This window comes from Chiloscyllium plagiosum, unplaced genomic scaffold (assembly GCF_037043375.1).
Source record: "Chiloscyllium plagiosum isolate Xiang-an unplaced genomic scaffold, Cpla_swu_hap1 HiC_scaffold_28, whole genome shotgun sequence".
NCBI classification, from domain to species: Eukaryota; Metazoa; Chordata; class Chondrichthyes; order Orectolobiformes; family Hemiscylliidae; genus Chiloscyllium; species Chiloscyllium plagiosum.
The window spans coordinates 33,447,865-33,467,419 of NW_028270166.1; the positions used below are offsets into that span (position 1 = coordinate 33,447,865).

At 42.2% G+C, this 19,555-nt stretch overlaps 1 protein-coding gene across 2 annotated transcripts in view; it reads right to left on the bottom strand.

Annotated features, from left to right (window-relative positions):
* Nucleotides 1-19,555, bottom strand: part of LOC122565247 (phospholipid-transporting ATPase ABCA1-like) — a 181,281-nt gene that overhangs the window by 133,778 nt on the left and 27,948 nt on the right. For both annotated transcript variants that reach the window (XM_043721019.2, XM_043721016.2), the window contains exons 2-5: nt 17,451-17,549; nt 10,128-10,221; nt 7,008-7,149; nt 6,158-6,285 (exon numbers count right to left, since the gene is read on the bottom strand). In XM_043721019.2, coding sequence (XP_043576954.2) covers nt 6,158-6,285; nt 7,008-7,149; nt 10,128-10,221; nt 17,451-17,516 — 430 coding nt within the window. In that variant the 5' untranslated portion in view covers nt 17,517-17,549. The remainder of the gene's footprint in view (nt 1-6,157; nt 6,286-7,007; nt 7,150-10,127; nt 10,222-17,450; nt 17,550-19,555) is intronic.

Here is a 19,555-nt window from a genome sequence, read left to right on the forward strand (position 1 = left end):
GCCTGCTCCTGCCCCACCGAACTCATCTCTGCGTACCTTGACACCGTCCTGTCCCCCTTAGTCCAAGAACTCCCCACCTACGTTCGGGACACCACCCATGCCCTCCACCTGCTCCATGATTTTCGCTTCCCTGGTCCCCAACGCCTTATTTTCACCATGGACATCCAGTCCCTGCACACCTCCATCCCCCATCACCAAGGACTCAAAGCCCTCCGCTTCTTTCTTTCCTGCCTTACCGACCAGTACCCTTCCACTGACACCCTCCTTCGACTGACTGAACTGGTCCTCACCCTGAACAACTTCTCTTTCCAATCCTCCCACTTCCTCCAAACGAAAGGAGTAGCCATGGGCACCTGCATGGGCCCCAGCTATGCCTGCCTCTTCGTAGGATATGTGGAACAATCCATCTTCCGCAACTACACTGGCCCCACCCCCCACCTTTTCCTCCGCTACATCGATTACTGTATCGGCGCCGCCTCGTGCTCCCACGAGGAAGTTGAACAGTTCATCCACTTCACCAACACCTTCCACCCCCACCTCAAATTCACCTGGACAGTCTCAGATTCCTCCCTCCCCTTCCTCGACCTTTCTATTTCTATCTCAGGCGACCGAATCAACACGGACATCTACTACAAACCGACCGACTCCCACAGCTACCTGGACTACACCTCCTCCCATCCTGCCCCCTGTAAAAACGCCATCCCATTCTCCCAATTCCTTCGACTCCGCCGCATCTGCTCCCAGGAGGACCAGTTCCAAAAACGCACAACCCAGATGGCCTCTTTCTTCAAGGACTGCAATTTCCCCCCAGACGTGGTCGACGATGCCCTCCACCGCATCTCTTCCACTTCCCGCTCCTCCGCCCTTGAACCCCACCCCTCCAACCGCCACCAGGACAGAACCCCACTGGTCCTCACCTCCCACCCCACCAATCTCCATGTACAGCGCATCATCCGCTGTCATTTCCGCTACCTCCAAACGGACCCCACCACCAAGGATATATTTTCCTCCCCTCCCCTATCAGCATTCCGTAAAGACCACTCCCTCCGTGACTCCCTCGTCAGATCCACAGCCCCCACCAACCCAACCTCCACTCCCGGCACCTTCCTCTGCAACCGCAGGAGGTGCAAGACTTGCGCCCACACCTCCCCCCTCACCTCCTTCCAAGGCCCCAAAGGAAACTTCCATATCCGCCACAGATTCACCTGCACCTCCACACATCATCTATTGCATCCTCTGCACCCGATGTGGCCTCCTCTATATTGGGGAGACAGGCCGGCTACTTGCGGAGCGTTTCAGAGAACACCTCTGGGATACCCGGACCAACCAACCCAACCACCCTGTAGCTCAACATTTCAATTCCCCCTCCCACTCCACCAAGGACATGCAGGTCTTTGGACTCCATCAGACCACAACAAAACGACGGTTGGAGGAAGAACGCCTCATCTTCCGGCTAGGAACCCTCCAACCACAAGGGATGAACTCGGATTTCACCAGTTTCCTCATTTCCCCTCCCCCCACCTTGTCTCAGTCAAATCCATCAAATTCAGCACCGCCTTCCTAACCCGAGATCTTCTTCCCGACCTCTCCGCCCCACCCCAGTCTGACCTATCACCCTCACCTTGACCTCTTTCCACCTATCACATTTCTGACGCCCCTCCCCCAAGTCCCTCCTCCCTACCTTTTATCTTAGCCTGCTGGACGAACTTTCCCAATTCCTGAAGAAGGGCTTATGCCCGAAACGTCGATTCTCCTGTTCCCTGGATGCTGCCTGACCTGCTGCGCTTTTCCAGCAACACATTTCCAGCTCTGATCTCCAGCATCTGCAGTCCTCACTTTCTCCTCAAAGTTTCCAAATATTGTGCATGGTAGCAAAAATGAAGGTTGAAATAGGGATGAGGTCCTGTGGAGTGATTATAAAGGGCTAGGAAAACAATTAAAAATCATGACCCTGTCAGTGGTAATCTCCAGATTACTTCCAGTGCCAAGCGCTAGTGTGTGTGTGTAAGGACAGGTGGATGTGTCAGATAAAAGGTGTTGCTGAATAATTTGTACAGGGATTGATTTTTAGATCATTGGGATCTTTTCTGGGGCAGAGGTGACCTGTTCAAATGGGGCGAGTTACATCTGAACTGGAAGGGGCCAATATCTTGGCAGCCACATTTGCTAATGTTACAAGGAAGGGTTTAAACTAAATTGGCAGGGAGGTAGGATCCTCAACAGCAGGGAGGCCAGTGCGAGGCTGGAAGGAGATACAGTAATCAGAAATAGTAAAGTGAAGAGACAGGTCAGGCTAGAACACAACAGGGAACAAGGAATGTCTGTTGGATTAAATTACATCTATTTAATGCAAGATGGCTGACAGATAAGGCCAATGAACTCAGGGCATGGACACGTACACAAGCCTGGGATGTTATAGCATTACAGAAACATGGCTAAGGGCTGACAGGACTGGGAGCTTAATGTGCCAGGGTACAGATGTTTTAGGCACGACAGAGGTGGTGGAAAGGATGAAGGAAGAAATTGCATTTTCGATTAAAGCAAGTGTCTCAGCAGTACTCAAATGAAATAACTGAACGATCATCCAGTGAGGCTTTCTGGGTGGAGCTAAGAAATAAGGGGATGGTGACATTATTGGGGCTGTACTATAGGCCCCCAAATAGGGAATGAGGAGCAAATATGCAGGGAGATTGGGAGATTTGCACGAGCAATACAGTTATCAAAGTAGGGGATTTTAACTTTCCTAACAGATCAGCACTGCCAGAGCATTAAGGGCTTAGATGGGGTGGAATTTATTAAGTGCATTCAGGAATGTTTCCTCAAGCAGTATATAGGAGGGTCCTACTCAGGAAGGGGCAAATCTTTACCTACTCTTGGGAAATCAGGCAGGACTGAGATGACAGTGGGGATCAGTGACCATTGTTCTATTAATTTTAAAATAATTAAGGAGAGTGACAAAACTGATCCACAGGTTAAAGTTCTAAATTGGGATAAGAGAAAATTTGATGGAATTTGACAGAAACTTCCAGGAGTTGATTGGAGCACTTTGTTTGCAGGCAAAGGAACCTCTGGCAAATGGGAGGCCTTTAAACATGAGATTGCTAGAGTTCAAGGTCTGTATGTTCCTGTAAGGGTGAAGGGCAAGGTTAACAGGAATTGGGAACCCTGGATGACAAGAGTTATTGAGGCTTTGACCAGAAAGGAGATAGGGCTCAGGCACAGGTAGCTGGGATCAAGGGAATCCCTGGACGTAGATAGGAGATATAGAAGGGTAAAAGGGGCATGAGATAGATTAGATTACCTACAGTGTGGAAACTGGCCATTTGGCCCAACAAGACCACACTGACCTTCCAAAGAGTAACCCACCCAGACATCTCCTACACTTACCCTGACTAATGCACCTAACGCTATGAGCAATTTAGCATGGCCACATCACCTGACTTGCACATCTTTGGATTGCGGAAGGAAACCAGAGCACCCAGAGGAAACATGGGGAAAATATGCAAACTCCGCACAGATAGTGGCCTGAGGTTGGAATTGAACCCAGGTCCCTGGCACTGTAAGGCAGCAGTGCTAACCACTGAGTCACTGTGCTGCCCATAGATTTGGCTGAGATAATTATGGTGAATCCAAAGAGGTTTAAGTATATTAAAGGAAAAAGAACGAGAGACCCTCAAGGACCAAAGTGGACATGTATGTGTAGAACTGCAGAACATGGGCAAGGTCCTCAGGTGAATGCTTCTCCTGTGTTTACCATGGAGAAAGAAAAGACGACTAGGGAACTTGGGAAGTTAGTGGGGACAGTCCATATCACAGGAGAGGTGTTGTTGGACGTATTAGAATGTATGAAGGTGGATAAACCTGGTCCTGACCAGGTCTATCCAAGAACACTGCAAGAGGCTGGAAAAGAAATTGCAGGGGCTCTGGCTGATATTTTTCCATCAACATTAGCCACAGGGGAGATCCCAGAACACTGGAGAGTAGCCAATGTTGTGCCCTCATTCAAGGAGGGCTGCAAAGAAAAGCCTGGGAACTATAGACCAGTAAACTTAACATCTGTGGTGGGCAAGTTACTTGAGAATATCCTGAGGGATATGATATACGTGCATTTGGAAAGACAGGATGTGATTTGGAAGTCAGCATGGCTTTGTGCATGGGAGATCATGTCTCAAATTTGTTATAGTTCTTTGAAGAAGTGACCAGGAACATTGACAAAGTCAGGGCAGTAGATGTGTTCTACATGGATTTCAGCAAGGCCTTTGATAAGGTTCCACATGGTAGGTTACATCACATGGAATCCAGGGGGAGATGGCAGATAGGATACACAGTTGGTTTGATGGCAGGAAGCAGAGGCCAATAGTGGAAGGATGCTTGTCGGACCAGAGGCCTGTGACTAGTGGAGTGCCTCAGGGCTTGGGCCCATTGCTGTTTGTAATCCATATCAAATGATTTGCAGGAGTTTACAGATGACACCAAAATAGGCGGTATTGTGAACAGTGAGAAAGGATATCAGAAATTGCAGCAGGACCTTGATCAGCTGGGGAATTGGGCCAAGAAATGGCAAATGGAGTTTAGTATAGATTAGTGCGAGGTCTTGCATTTGGGAAGGTCAAATCAAGGTAGGAGTTTCATAGTGAATGGTAGGGCATTGAGTGTATGCCAAAAGAGGATCCTTGGAGTTCAGGTTCATGGTTCTTTGAAAGTGGAGTCACAGGTAGACAGGGCATGGAGTATAAAAGTTGGGAAGTTATATTGCAGTTGTACAAGACGCTGGTGAAGCTGCACTTGGAGCATTGTGTTCAGTTTTGGTCACCTTTCTCTATGAAGGATGTTATTAAACTGGAAAGAGTGCAGAAGAAATTTACAAGGATGTTGCCAGGACTCAAGAGTCAGAGTTATAGGGAGAGGTTGGACAAACTAGGGCATTTTTCTTTCGAGTGTAGGAGACTGGAGGGGGGGGGGGGGGGGGGATCTTACAGAAGTGTACAAGATCATGAGAGGCATGTTTAGGGTGAATGCCCTCAGTCTTTATTGCAGGGTTGGGGAATCAAAGACTAGAGGGCATCAGTTTAAGATTAGAGGGGAAAGAATAAAAGAAAACCCAAAGGATAACTTTTATAAAAACAAAAGTGGTACACATATGGAATGAGCTGCAAGTGGGAGTGGTTGAGGTAGGTACATTAACATTTAAAAGGCATGGATAGGAAATGTTTAAAAGGAAATGGGCCAAGCGTTGATGGACATTTTGGTCAGCATGGACCATTTTGGGCCAAAGGCCCTATCTCAATGCTGTAGGATTCTATCTACCTAAATCTTTTGCTACTAAACAGATATCAACTTTGGCTCTAGCAGAGTACTTTACCTAATATAGCAATATTTACATTATCCTCTGTAACACAAGACACTTGGCTCAGATCTCATGAGCTTGAAGAATCCAGATGCTTATTTGAGCTAGGTATTATATAGAGGTATTACATTCACAGTCACTTCAATAAATCAAGAAAAATTAGTTATTCAGTTACAACAAAAATATGCTCTCAATTGTGCAATGCCTCAAGTTATCCCTTGTTGATCTTTTCATCCTAAGTTACATTGATCAATCTCATGAGCATGTCTCTTCAGGTACAATATACTGACTAAGAAATAACACAGGAATGTCCTCATTGGCCAAAGTCTCTAAAAACAATTATCCAAAGCATTTTCCCATTTTTTGACCCATTAGCCACAAGTTTACAATTCAGTTACTTTTCATAGAAAAGACAAAACACTACAACATCAAAATACTATAGATAATGATGCCAGTTTCTGGGTATGGAAGAAAGGAAGTCATACAATTGGTTCTGCTACAATGCGTGTCTCTTCAATGCAAATTGGCTTTAACACAATTGAAGAATTTAGACGATTATTTGTAGAACATAAATTCCTTACCTGTATTGACTATAATTCAATTCAGGCCACATTAGTTTAAATGGCTCATCTATTGCAAGGTTTGCTTATAATGCGAAATCATACAAGAAAAGAACTACCACATTATATCAGAACCGACTGTACTGAAATGACAAATTGCAATTTTTAATAAGGAAAATAAAGACAAAGACATGAGAGAATCAACTTAAGTTGCTGCATCATCTCAATTTAGGCAATAAACAAATCATACCAGATAATGGAAGGCTGTTTTCATTGAGCTTTTTCAAAGCGTTCAGGAGTTGATTGAAGCTTTGCAGGATGTGGTCCTGATTAGCATGAAGTAGCACCTTCTGTGCATCAGATAGCAAACGTGAAAGACTGAAAACAAGAAAAAATGTCAATCATTACTCATGTTTCTTGTATACAAAATGTAACACTGATCACAATGATTGGTAGCCTTAACTCATAGCCAAGGAACTCAACTTTTCAAATATTCAACCTCCAATCATCAGCATTGGTGCAGATCCACCCACTTCCATCCCATTGCAATGCCAATTCATGTACAGACATGGCAAGGAATTTAAATCCTTTATTTTCTAAGCAAGTATTTGGGAGAAGGCAGTGGAGTAGAAGCAATGTCACTGGACAGCTAATCCCAGACTAATGCTCCAGGGACATTTTCAATTACATCATGGCAAACCACACCTGATGGTGACCATGTAACTGCCAATCATAATAACACCCATCTGGCTCACTAACATTCTTTAATGAAAGTAATTTGTCATCCTTCCCTGGTCTGGCTTACTTGCAACTCCAGACGTATTAATAATGTCGATGCCTCTTGACTGCCCTCTAAGCAATTAAGGATGGGCATCAAATGGTGGCCCAGCCAGTAATGCCTGCATCCCCAACAAAAATCTTTTTGAAAATGTTACTAGCCCCTAGCCAATTCACAAACTGAGCAGTTTGTTCTAGAATTACAACAAACAATTGACCACAACTGCATCTGGCTTGTATTCTGTTGTTCAAGCTATGCTAGTTCAGCATTTGTTGCTTGAATATAGACTCTTTAGGAAGAAGAATGTGTCATTAGTACTTACATGGATTGATTGAAATTCCCCACATTTCCTGGAGTTTCTCCTGGGGTAGCATACTGGAAGCAAGGATTTTTAATATTACAGATGATTCCCTGTATCCATGGCAGTGTCCCTGCTGATGGTAATGCATGGTTTGGAAAGTGACCTGCAAGAAGAAGAATTAGCAAAGTGAAAAATTAAAATCAAACTTCAACCTTCTCACACCTAGCCTCAAATCTTCAATTTTTCATAGAATCCCTACATTCAGTCCATCAGGTCCACACTGACCCTCTGAAGAGCATCCCAGTACCTTATCTCTGTAGCCTTGCAATTCCCATGGGTAACCCACTTAGCCTGCATATTCCTGGACACTATGGGCCATTTAGCATCGCCAATTCACCTAATCTGCATATCTTTGGACGGTGCGGAGGAAACTGGAGCACCCAGTGGAAGCCACACATATGGGGAGAACATGCAAACTCCACAGAGACAGTCGCCAAAGGCTGGAAATGAACCTGGGTCCTTGGTGCTGAGGCAGCAGTGATAATGACAGCCACCACTTTGATTATTACTGTTTTCCATCTAATGTTCAAATTTCAATGCTGTGACTGGAACATTTCATTCAATGAATTTGACAAGTGATGAATGTAACTCAATGAAGAGGCAGAGAGGCAGAGAGGCAGAGAGGCAGAGAGGCAGAGAGGCAGAGAGGCAGAGAGGCAGAGAGGCAGAATCATATACATACACAGTGAAGACAGTTTCCATTTTGGTATTCCCACGTTCATAACATATCTTAAATAAAGAAGCAAAGTTCAACAGATAATAGAAATCTGAAAGCAAAACAAAAATTTCTGGAAAACTCAACGCATCTGGAGAAAGAAAGAATTAGCACTTCTGGTCCAATGACACTTCAGAACTTCCTAAGAGCCATTTTGGACTCGATGTTAATTGTTTTACATACAGATGTTGCCTATCTGCTGAGTTTCTGCAGCATTATATTTTTATTTCAAAATATCACTGATCACCCCAGGCCATTCTTTTCTATGGATCAAAAAAGTGACTGAACAGTAAATATTAGCCTGAGAGTCAGTTTCTCAAAGTGCACAATGCCACACTGAACAAGCAAAACAGAAAACCGATGGTAGCACTATTTGGAAAGTGATCTGTTGTTTTGTCCTAGTTGTCATAAAGCAAAGGACTCAATGGTAACAATTAATCTCCGAGAGAGTTTTAATGTTGTAAAATAGAACATTTCTGCCTTTAAGCATTCCCCAGGTCTAGAGGACATGATCTAAACACAAAACAATCTTCCTTATGCAGTAATCCATGAAGCACACCAAAGTCAGGATAAGCACAGGTTAAATACAGAGTATAACACCATTTATACCAGCCTATCAAGCTTTACCAGGTCATGTTAGGTATATGTTCCACACAGAATAAATCTGTTTACTTGGCTCAAAAATTGAACATGCACTCAGTTCAAGATTTATAGAAAAAAATTATTTCCATCAGCCATAGAGTAGTGTCTGATAATTTCCCCCAAATTATTTTTGTAATCAAAAGCTCCAGCTGAACTATAGAAAGTTGGTCTAAACAGCAATTAAACAACAGGCAAGGTAGCTCAGAAGCTGCATGGAGCCAATGCCCAACAGAAATAATTACTTCAAATTTGGAATGATGACAAATGAATTGCAAGAAAAAAAATAGATCATCTATTGCAATAAAAAGACAGACAGACATGAACAGCAAGGGACAGAGCCCCAACATCTGGTTCACAAGGCATCTTTCAAGTATATTATGCAGAATCTGCTGAGTGATATTTACCCTTGAGTATTGGCTTTCTGCCAGTCACTCCAATGTTGGCAAAACCCTTATGTTTGGATTAACTTCACATGGCTCCAGTCCCAACTCATTGGTCAATATTCTTGCATGCAACTACATTGTGACAGTCTGCTCAAATTGGTTTTACTTCCTGAAACCATGCAGTACCGATGTTGTATGCCACCTATACACTGAATTGAACTATGTTATGCAAGCACCCATATGAAATCCTATTACACAAGCTTTCATGTGTCAGTACATAGGATCAGGGAGATGTGGTGATGTAGTGGTAATGTCACTGGACTAATAATCCAGAACCTCAGGATAATGTTCATAGTTTGAATCCCACAACGGTGAAATTAGATTTCTGGAATTTAAAAAGCTGATCTAATAGCAAACATTTAATTGTCAACTGTCATCAAAAATTCATCAAGTTCACTAGAAGGAAATCTGCTGTTCTTACACAGACTGGCCTACGTGGGACTTGAAACCAAAAACAGTTGACTCAACAGCCCTGAGCAATACAGGTCGGCCTAGTCAGCAACACTCATCCAGTGAATAAAAAATCTTTGTACATATGGTCTCGAGTACTATCATTTCAAATCAAATTATATGATCATACTAAATGGTTTAAAAAGGTAATTTTCCACCAGTACTGGCCCTTAGATATGGAGGTTTGTTTTAAATTAATTTTTTTCAAAAATGCCATTTTCAGATTAGGTCCCTGTTGGAATTTGAGAGAGCAGGAGTATGGAGTTCAGCTTCAACAAGCATGGCGGAATAAACAGAGCCCTCGTAGCTTCTTGCAGCTTGATGTGGAGGAGTTGGTGAGGAATTTTCATAGAACTAGCTACAACATCTTTCCCATAAGGAAGAGGAAATGGAGAGAAGGGAAGGTTTGGGCACGAGACTGAATCTGGGGAGCAGCAGCATCTTATAAAGCTCATTTAAGTCACCTTCACAGCGGAATACAAACCCATTTGTACTAGGAAAGGCTTAACTATCCTTCTGACAATCTTTTCCAAAGCTGACACTTGAAGAATGGTGAAATACACAAGGCCAGAGAGAATTATGCATCTGTGGAACACTATCATTTGGAACAAACTCAATGATTATCTGGAATCATTTGAGTTTAAGAATTTGTTTCCTTGTTAATCTTGGGGTTGAATACAAGTTGGGAAAATAGAATTCTCCACACTCATAACCAAGCAAATGGCTATAATTGAGTACCTGATCCTAGCCCCTCCATGATGATAGGCAGAGACTGGAGAGAAATGGAGATACACTAAACAGTATTCATGCATCAACTGCTAGATCACTTACATTCATTCTGCTCAAATGATGGATGGGACTGACGCACGGAGACCAATATAAAGAAGAGGAAGAGAGGCCACAGAATCTCAATAACCAGCTGAACCTGGAAAACAAATGCCACATAAAATTAAGAAATGTTGATGCATGTTTTAAACTCATTGCAGTGATCATTCTGTGCCAGAATCCTTTACAATGTACTGAAGACTGCAGTAATAATCAGTTCATTCAGTTTAGCTTTGTGAGAAGATCAGACAATATAAAATCCAATTTTTTAAGCATCTCAGACCAGCAATACCTTTTGGTCTGTAAGTAAACATGACTTCTTACACAGATTTCATATGAAAACAAGGAGGAAAAGTCACAGGGAGAGCAGTGATGAAGTCTCTTAATTTTAAGACAGAAAGAACTCGTGATTGTATAGTGCATTTCGGGGGTATAGACATCAGGGTGTGGCAAACCATCCAAACTATTTTAGAACCAATTAAGTATCTCCAAAATTTTATCACTGTTGTAATGCAGAAAATACAGAAATCAAATTGCTGGGGAGGACAAAAGGCAATAAGAAAAATGATATGAACTGCCTGAGAAATCTTGGAGTGGTTACTTGTAGCCAGGATAAAGGGAGTTCTCTCCTGTTCTTCAAAATTCAAGTGCAGTACTTCAAATCCTGTACACTCAGGAAACACCAGATTTTGGCTATTTCCAGATTTCAGCTTGGGTGGTTTGAGCTATGAGCAGTCGGATGTGATCTAGGAGCACAGAACAGAGCAGTAGTAAAACCAATAACTGGTCTGGAGCCACACTGCAAAGCACCTAACCAGACATTGTCCAGGTAAGCTTTTTAAATCTTTTAGATAATTAAGTAGTATCTAGTTTGCAATAGCCAGATTGGAGATACACTGCCTATAGTATGTACAGGATCTTCGACATCTTAAGCAAACAGGGCCTCTGTTTACTGTCTCATCAAAGTGAAAAAAATTCCAATAGCTTGGTACTCAGCACTCGAGAGTTAGCTAGACTTAATGTACCAATCTCTGCAATGCAATCAATTTCTAACGCAGAAGTAAATCTGTTATCAGTGCCTCAAACTGCATCCCAGTGTCTGTGTATATGTAGCAGCAACCAATCTTGGTTTCAGACTCAAATCCTCCCAATTTTGCACCTTCTGTCACTACACTTAAAACTCTGCTCAATCTTTACAGGTTCCCTTCCTGGTCTGTTTACTTCCACTTCCTCCTGTCCTAACTTGTAGTGGCTAGAGGAACAACACAAAATCAAAATTTCCAAAGAAGTTTGAGTGAAATACCTTCAGAGGTTGTCTCTACTATGCCAAATTCCCCACAAATAAGTGTATTTAAGAAAAATGAGGATATGGTAATCAAAGGTGAATCAAACAGCGAGAAGGCTCATACACAGCCTAAAACCAGAGGGTTCTTGTGGTGCAATGGTAGTGCCCTCTGAACCAGGAGGCCCACCTATTCCAGAGGTTTATTGGAAAACATCTAATACCAGCTAGAGCTGTTGGGGTCAAGGACCATTCATGTTGAAAAACTCTAAGTTATACAACATTGCTTTGAAAACAAAAAACAATTCATTTTTATCTCAGTGCATATTACCAGTCTCTGCCTTCAGTGTCACAACAAAAGTATGCAAACACCCAGATTTGGGAAACAATTAAATCAGTCTACAATTAAACTGGCCAGGTAATCAACTTTTGAGTCACCAGATAATTGTAAATTATGGTACTAAAGGGCTGCATTTCAGCCGGGAGCAGCTTGGAGTTAGTGTTCATGAGATGGGAGTATTGCAGGCAAGACAGTGATTACTGTCCATCCTAATTGCTCAGTAAATTGGCAGTGTGCTACCATCTTGAACTAATGTAGTCCTTATGGTGTAGGATTACCAACTATGCTGTCAGGTAGGGATTTTGATGCAGTCACAATAATGGAAAAGCAGTACATTTCCAAGACTGGACAGTGGATTTGGAGGGTAACACTACCATCCACAAGTCCCCAAATGCCTGCTGCCTTTTATCCTGGGCAGTTCTGTTGTACGTTTGGAAAGTTTTATGGAGGTGAATTACTGTCATCTTTTCATTGTCTAGTACATATTGCTATTGCTGTGTGCTGTTTGTAGCGAGTATTTAAAGATGCAGATTGCATAACAAAAATGGTCTTGGATGGCATTGAAGTTCAAATACTGAAAGTACATTTCAAGGGAAGACATGTCCAACTTTTGCCTTGTAAACTGAACAGAGAAGCTACTCCAGACAGAAAATTTGACTATTTTGGAAAATTAATATCACATCTTTTCTGAGAGCGGGATCTTACACAATATTAAAACAGAAATAAGGCTAAGGTTGAACTAAGTAAGCAATGCAGATGAATTGAAAAAGGAGGCTAACAATGATTTTAAATCAAAACCAGTTAACAGGTTGACATTAATTTAATCCAACTTTAGCCTAAGTTAATTGACATCCAATAGTTGTTACTAGTCTAACCTCAAAGTCAGAAGACTTTGAAGCTAACTCTAGTCCATCATTCTAGAACAAATGAAGCCCTAACCTAAATCTTTTGCATAATTTACCTTTTACAACAGAAATAAAGGTTCATGTGATTTTATAATTGGAGCAATACAACTGATCTAAGACAATGAGTGCAGAGAGACCAAACAGAACATTGAACCACGGTTTCCTTGTCCTTTTTAATATTTCCACTTTTTACACGTGGAAGTCCTATCACACAACAGAACAGCTTTTCTCAGCACCAGATCACCCATGATATTTTCCATCTATTAACCACCACCAGTAAGTCACCTGAGTTTCCAAGTGTCGAATTTATGTGCAGAGCCCGTTAAAAGCAATGCAATAAGATAGAGAAAGGGTTAACCATAATGGAGTTGGAAGGGGAGCTAGGGTTTCTGCTCTTGGTCACTAAGTGACAACACCAAGAAATTACAGATATTGCACACAAATCAGGCTCAACTATGATCACCCATGGATGACTGGCTTGCCAACATTGTCAAGAAATAGCTCCTGGCATTGGCACCTCTATCAAGGTCGAGAACAGGTGAAAGCCACTTGTTATTCGATTGTTATCAGGTACTGTCTGATCAATCCCTAAACAGTGATGAAGAATACAAAACATCAGGGAAATTTAAATTCTACTTTCAGCACTTGTGATCATTTTAAACTAATAATTGGAGACTTGTTTTATATTCAGCTGAGGCAACAGGACTATCCCTCAATTTCTGCGTATGGGCACAGCAGCCAGACATAAAAGGGAGAATGTTAGGTCTTAACCATACTGGCCACAGTATGAATAGCTTTTCATAAGTGGGGTATTAGCAAGAGGCACTCCCATTTTACCCAACTACTTGGTGTCAGAAAGGGTGCTGGTTTTCAAACAAGATCCCAACAGTTGGACACAACTCATTGATTCCCAGGAGTAAGTGAATGGATGTGACCTTGAGTAATGGATCAACGGAGCTTTTTAATGATGCCTTCTTGCTCAAACTGGCCTCCATACCAAACCTAAAATTTCAAATCAGCAACATTTTAAAATGCAATTTTATTTCTTTACAAGCTGGATTTTGTAAGCTGAAAAGCTCATTTAGATTGTAATGTCAACAGGGTACGTGTCACTCAAAACTTAAAAGGATGGTACAATGGTACTTGGAGGATTTTCCTGCAGGCTTCAGGATTCAATCATGTTCAAATGGGGATCAGAAAACTGTTACGAGAAACTATCCCTTCATGTGATTTTCCCCCAAATTTTCTTTGGGCATTAATGAATCAATGTTAGAGATTTATTCAGCCTAGATTCCTGGACAAAAAAAAACTTTCATTTGTAACTTTACACTTCTTCCTCCTTTCTTTGGAAGTAGTGGAAAGGGGGGGGGGGGGTGGAAGGAGTAATGGGCTGATTATGAACTCAATTACATTAATGGCCCTTCCATGAGCAGCAAGGTCTGGAGCGCACCATGAAACTCTGGCTCACAGGCAGGGATGCTGCCCACTGTGCCACAAGGTTTCCTCATAGCTAGAGAGGAGGATAGCAGCAAGGCCCACAAAGCTCAATGGTGATTAGCAGAGCCACGAGTTTGAAAGCAGCAGCAGAATACAATAAGGCTTAACGTACAGAATACCCAAAAATGGATGTTATCATTTCAACTTTTATGGAATGTAAACAAACTAAAGGCTTTCACAATGGAGATGGGAATTCTGTGCAGGATGAGCTATGCCATCTTGAGTTCAGCAGTAGCCAAAGGCTTCTGAAATCCTATCTGGAATACTGAGGCCCAGGTAAACTACATGGAGCTGCAATATTTAATGTTGCCAATGGGCACCAGGAGCGGAGTGAAAAATCTCATTCAGCCTGTAAGAACAGGATTGGCTCTGCTTAATTGGCTACTTGGTAAATGCAAGCAGGTACTACCCCCTAACCCACCTACAGGGAAGTGGCATAGGGCACAGTAGAGCTATAAACTGCACAGGGAGAAACGGAGGTCTGCAGATGCTGGAGATCAGAGTCGAGAGCGTATTGCTGGAAAAGCACAGCAGGCCAGGCAGCAGAGGAGCAGAATCAGCATTTTGGGCCAGAGCCCTTCATCAGGGATGAGGCTGGGAGCCTCGGAGGTGGAGAGATACCCAAAAGGCTCCCAGCATCATTCCTGATGAAGGGCTCAGACCCAAAACACCGATTCTCCTGTTCCTCGGATGCTGCCTGACCTGCTGTGCTTTTCCAGCACTCTCACGACCCATAAACTGCACAGACTAGTAATGTTAAATCTCTGTACCAGTACATGCCAGACAGACATTGAGGCACCAACTGACAACCCTAATCAGTCTAATTCTTCACAAATTTCCAGCAAATACACCCAATTGCAGAATCACATCTGCTCTGACAAGATGTCCCACTTCTAAACATCCCAGATGTCAGAGCATCTTCATCTGACCCAAAACAGCCAGCCTGACTTCCTGGTCATTGCCCATTCCAACTCTCCCTCAGACTGTTAGTGAATCAGACTGCAAATCGGAGGAATACCATTTTTCTCCCACTTGAGCAGTCTACAGCCTGGAGGACTTAACAGTTCAACTTCAAATAATCTTTCCACCCATCCTTCTGCCTCCTCCCTTCCATTCCACCTACCAACTGGATTCATCTCTCCGATCAACCAACCAGACCGTACCTATCACTACCTCTCCATTCCACTGCTCTCCCCTCCTGACCGTAACTGTTGCTTCCCCTTACCCCCACAGATAGCCCTGAAGGCTTAATACACAATGTTGACTCCTCCACTTCCTAATGCTGTCTGACTTGCTGTGTTCTTCCAGTCTCTTGTTTGTCTATTTTTGGCTACTTGAATTTTGTAATCACAGGTTGATTGGTTATCCAGTCATTAGTTTGCTTGTTGCAAACAGCTAATGGATACACAAAGACCCATCTTTGGGTCCTATGGTTACAAACTTGGCATCACTCCAGCTCTGAAATTCCTATATCAGGTCAATCATTTGTGACCGACAGAACATGTTTTTGACATGACGATGTCATCCTGTCATTGGAGGGCACCAGTGTTCTTTTTTTCTTATTTGTTCCTGGGATGAGGGAACTGCTGGGTAGGTCAGCATTTAATGCCCATCCCTAATGGTCCAAAGGACAGTTCTGACTGTCAGCCACATTGCTATGGGTCTGGAGTCACATGTAGGTCAGAAAGACAGCAGTTTCCTTCTAGCACTAAAGGGCACTGATGAACTGGATGGGTTTTTCCAACAAACTTGATCATTAAATTCAATTCCAGATTTTTTTTAAAAAATAAAATCTAATTCAAATTCCACCATCTGTGATGGTGGGATTCAAACCCAGGTTCCGAGAACATTACATAGACATACTCTGGATTAATACTTAGCGATAATACTACAACCTCCCCTCCTGCTGCATAGTGGCAGCATGAAATGGCCAGCTTCACCTGTTGCTCAAATATTTGAGACACTTTACCTGGTAAACCAAGATAGACAAATCACTTCTCATGACCAAGCATAACCGCTTTAGGGTCTTCATGAATTTGCAGTTAGAACCATTCTCAACATGTCAGGATAGCCATTATCCTGACAGCTGGCTTTGATGTGTTCTATTTCAGTATCAAGCTAGCTAGTGAATAAATGGCTTGATGTTATTTGAAGTTGCCAATAAAACTAATCTATTTACACATGGAAGTGTAGTATCCAGTGAAGGTAGGTTTGTGGTAGATACAACTGTTTTCCAACTGGGACATCAAGAAAAGGGGATTATTTGGCTATCCATTTTAATGCGAATTTGAGCACAGTTTGGATCATTTCTCACTGCACATCATGCAAACTTATGAAAGGCCATAAGGCCCTTTGGGTCCTGGAAAGGTAAGAAATTACAATTTTTAAAAAATAGGTGAAGCTAGCTGTGAAATAAATGAAGCAAAAGCAGTATGAGGGGAAATTTGACCTCCTCAGTTTCAGGGACATCCTTAAGCTTTTGTATTTCTCTTGGGACATCGCCACTGGGAGACACTTGCTTGTGCTGGACTAAAATGGAGAAGAATCATTTGGGAAGATACCAAACACAACAGGAGACCTAGCATGCAGCCCTGAAGTATCAACATCAAAAGGAGGATAAAATCTTCAGCATCACCTGCCACCTTGCGTGGAAGAGTTTACAGATTGCATGCTGGTCTCTGCTATCTTAGAATCCATCAAGCCAGGAGAAGTGGAAGCCAAAATTGCATCCTGCACAAGTGTACCTGCTATGATTTTCCTAACTTTTAGAAGTATTACAACAAATGTCACACTGTCACCATGTTTACAAATTATTTTAAAGTATTTCTATGCTAACGCCCCAAAGGAAATATAATTCTAAAACAATTTCCAAACCATTGCTCTCCAAAAACTTAGCAAATTTCGATTGTGGTTCAGGGTCGCAACTGGTGTCACTGTCCCTGTGACATGGGGAAAAAAAAAGGAAAAACTAACTAAAGTACAACAAAACTCATTCAAGTGACATACAACTAAGTTTAAAAACAGATAGTAATACTCCTATACCCTCCATGAAGTAGCCATTAAGACAAGACAAACGGTTAACTTAAATATCAGAGCTGACTAGACCTAAGGAGTTTCCTTGAACAAATAGTGAGACTTCAGGAGACACAAGTTAAGGAATAGCATTTTATAATAACTTTCTCAGTCAGACACTGCCACTTTAAGAGCTACCCTGCAGAAACCACCAAGACTACAAACAGGAAGCACCAAAGATAGCAAAAACAATTAAAGACCAGGGTCACATCAGCTTAATAGATTTAACTCACAATCTGTCTTTTCCGATAGGTGAAATTCTTCCAAAGGAGGAGCCCAAGCTGTATCCAGAAGCTCATTTTTGTCCTTATTGTACATTGGGCAGAGGTCACCTGCATTACAAAGAAAGAAAGTCAAACCCTCAAGTTATTTACATTTTGCCCCCTCCTCCCAAAGAGATTTTCATTTTTCTAGCACCTTCCACAAGCATTCAAATCATTTCATCAAATGAAATACAGCATATTTCAAAAGTATTCCCCTGAAATCCTGTTTGTGAAGTGCAATTTTTAAAATGACCTGCAACAAACTCTTCAGGGTTAAAACAAAAAATGAATGGTTTATACATTCAAACCTCAGGATGATTAACATATGTACATAGAAGAGAGGGGAGAAAAAAACTCACAATTAAGAATAACTTAAGTCAAAAGATATAGACAGCAATTCATATGATTATTGACTGAATCCAAACCATCAACCTCTAGTGAAATGTAAATGAAGTGTTGGAAGAACTTAACAGGTCTGTCAGCACCTGTGGAGTGAGAAACAGTTAACACTGAATCCCTGAAGAGTCAAATCAGATTCAAAAGCCTTAGCTATTTCGTTCATCAGATGACAGACCTGCTGAGTTTCCTCAGCACCTGCATTACGTTACTTTTATTTCAGATATTTAGTGAAAGCTTCTTTCTTGTAGGACTTGAATTTAGGTGTGTGCAGTTGGTTGAAGTGGCAGAATTCCTTTAGTTTGATTAGGTTTAGCTAGATAAGGTTAGTGTACAGAATTGGTCCATGCTCATGGAGATCAGAAACCTTCCAGAAACAAGGCTTCAATGCAACTTTAGGCCAGAGGTGGAGTCGGCTCAGCCTGGAGTCTTTTGTTTTTTTTTGGGGGGGGGGGGGGGCGGCATGTTGGTGAGGAAAAATGTTTTGCAGACAGATTTTAACAGTAGATTAAAATTTTTACTAGAACACAAGGTTCAAAAAAAAATGTGAAAAGCATCTCTTTCAAAAGATAGGGAGTTTCTTTGTATCGGATGGGCTTAAGGATGAATTGGAGTTAAAACAACTATTTGTTTCACTTGGCAAAAGCTATTGTTTATTGAGTGAAATAAAGTGGTGCTAATTGTTCAACAGTTAAGTAAAGGTAACGTCACCATAGACCCAGGAGGACCACTCTCAGATGACTGGTGGTGGTTTAATTGAGGGTCACCACACCTACGTAGTGTTTGTGCCAGTCCTTGCATGGAATTTTGTAGACGACGTTGGTTTTAAAAGACCCAGTACAACCCATGGACAAAACCAACGTCGTCTACAAAATTCCATGCAAGGACTGCCACAAACACTACGTAGGACAAACAGAAAGAAACAAAACAGTTAGCCACCAGGATACACTAACACCAGCTAGCCACAGAAAGATACGACCCTCTCTCCCTCATAGCCCTACAAACGGAGGAAAAAAAACCATTTCGACTGGGACAACACATCTATCCAGGGACAGGCTAAGCAAAGACATGCCAGAGAATTCCTAGAGGCCTGGCACTCCAACCACAACGCCATAAACAAACACATCGATCTCGATACCATCTATCAACCCCTCAGAAAATGAACAGGCAATGACATCACCACAAATCCCATGAACTCCATCCAGGACAAACATAAATAGAAAGCGGGAGACAACAGCTTCACTTCACTTGGAGGTCGCCACTGATGTTACCTAGCCAGGTAATGAAATGTCTGGATATCAAACCTACAGCTCAGCAAGCAAACCTACACCCTACACCCTAAACCTCAACCTGAGCTACAAACCTTCACAAACCTTGCAGCTATTGAACTCTCATTATTGCTGTGTATTCTGCATCACAAGCCAGCCATCCAGCCAACTGACTTAAATCGACTCCCAAACACTTTAGATATAATGAGTTTCAATAGCTCCCAGATGTTTACAGACCCTGTTGGAGAGATACTGCTCAGTGTTGGGTGGACTGATGGTCACACATTGGAAGTTGAGTTATTCCGTGGTTTCTGAACTCTATCCTTGTAATTACCACTTAGAATTTCCCAGAACTACAGCCAAACTGTATGCATTTGATGCTTTATTCTGGTAAAGTCCATTTTAAAATTT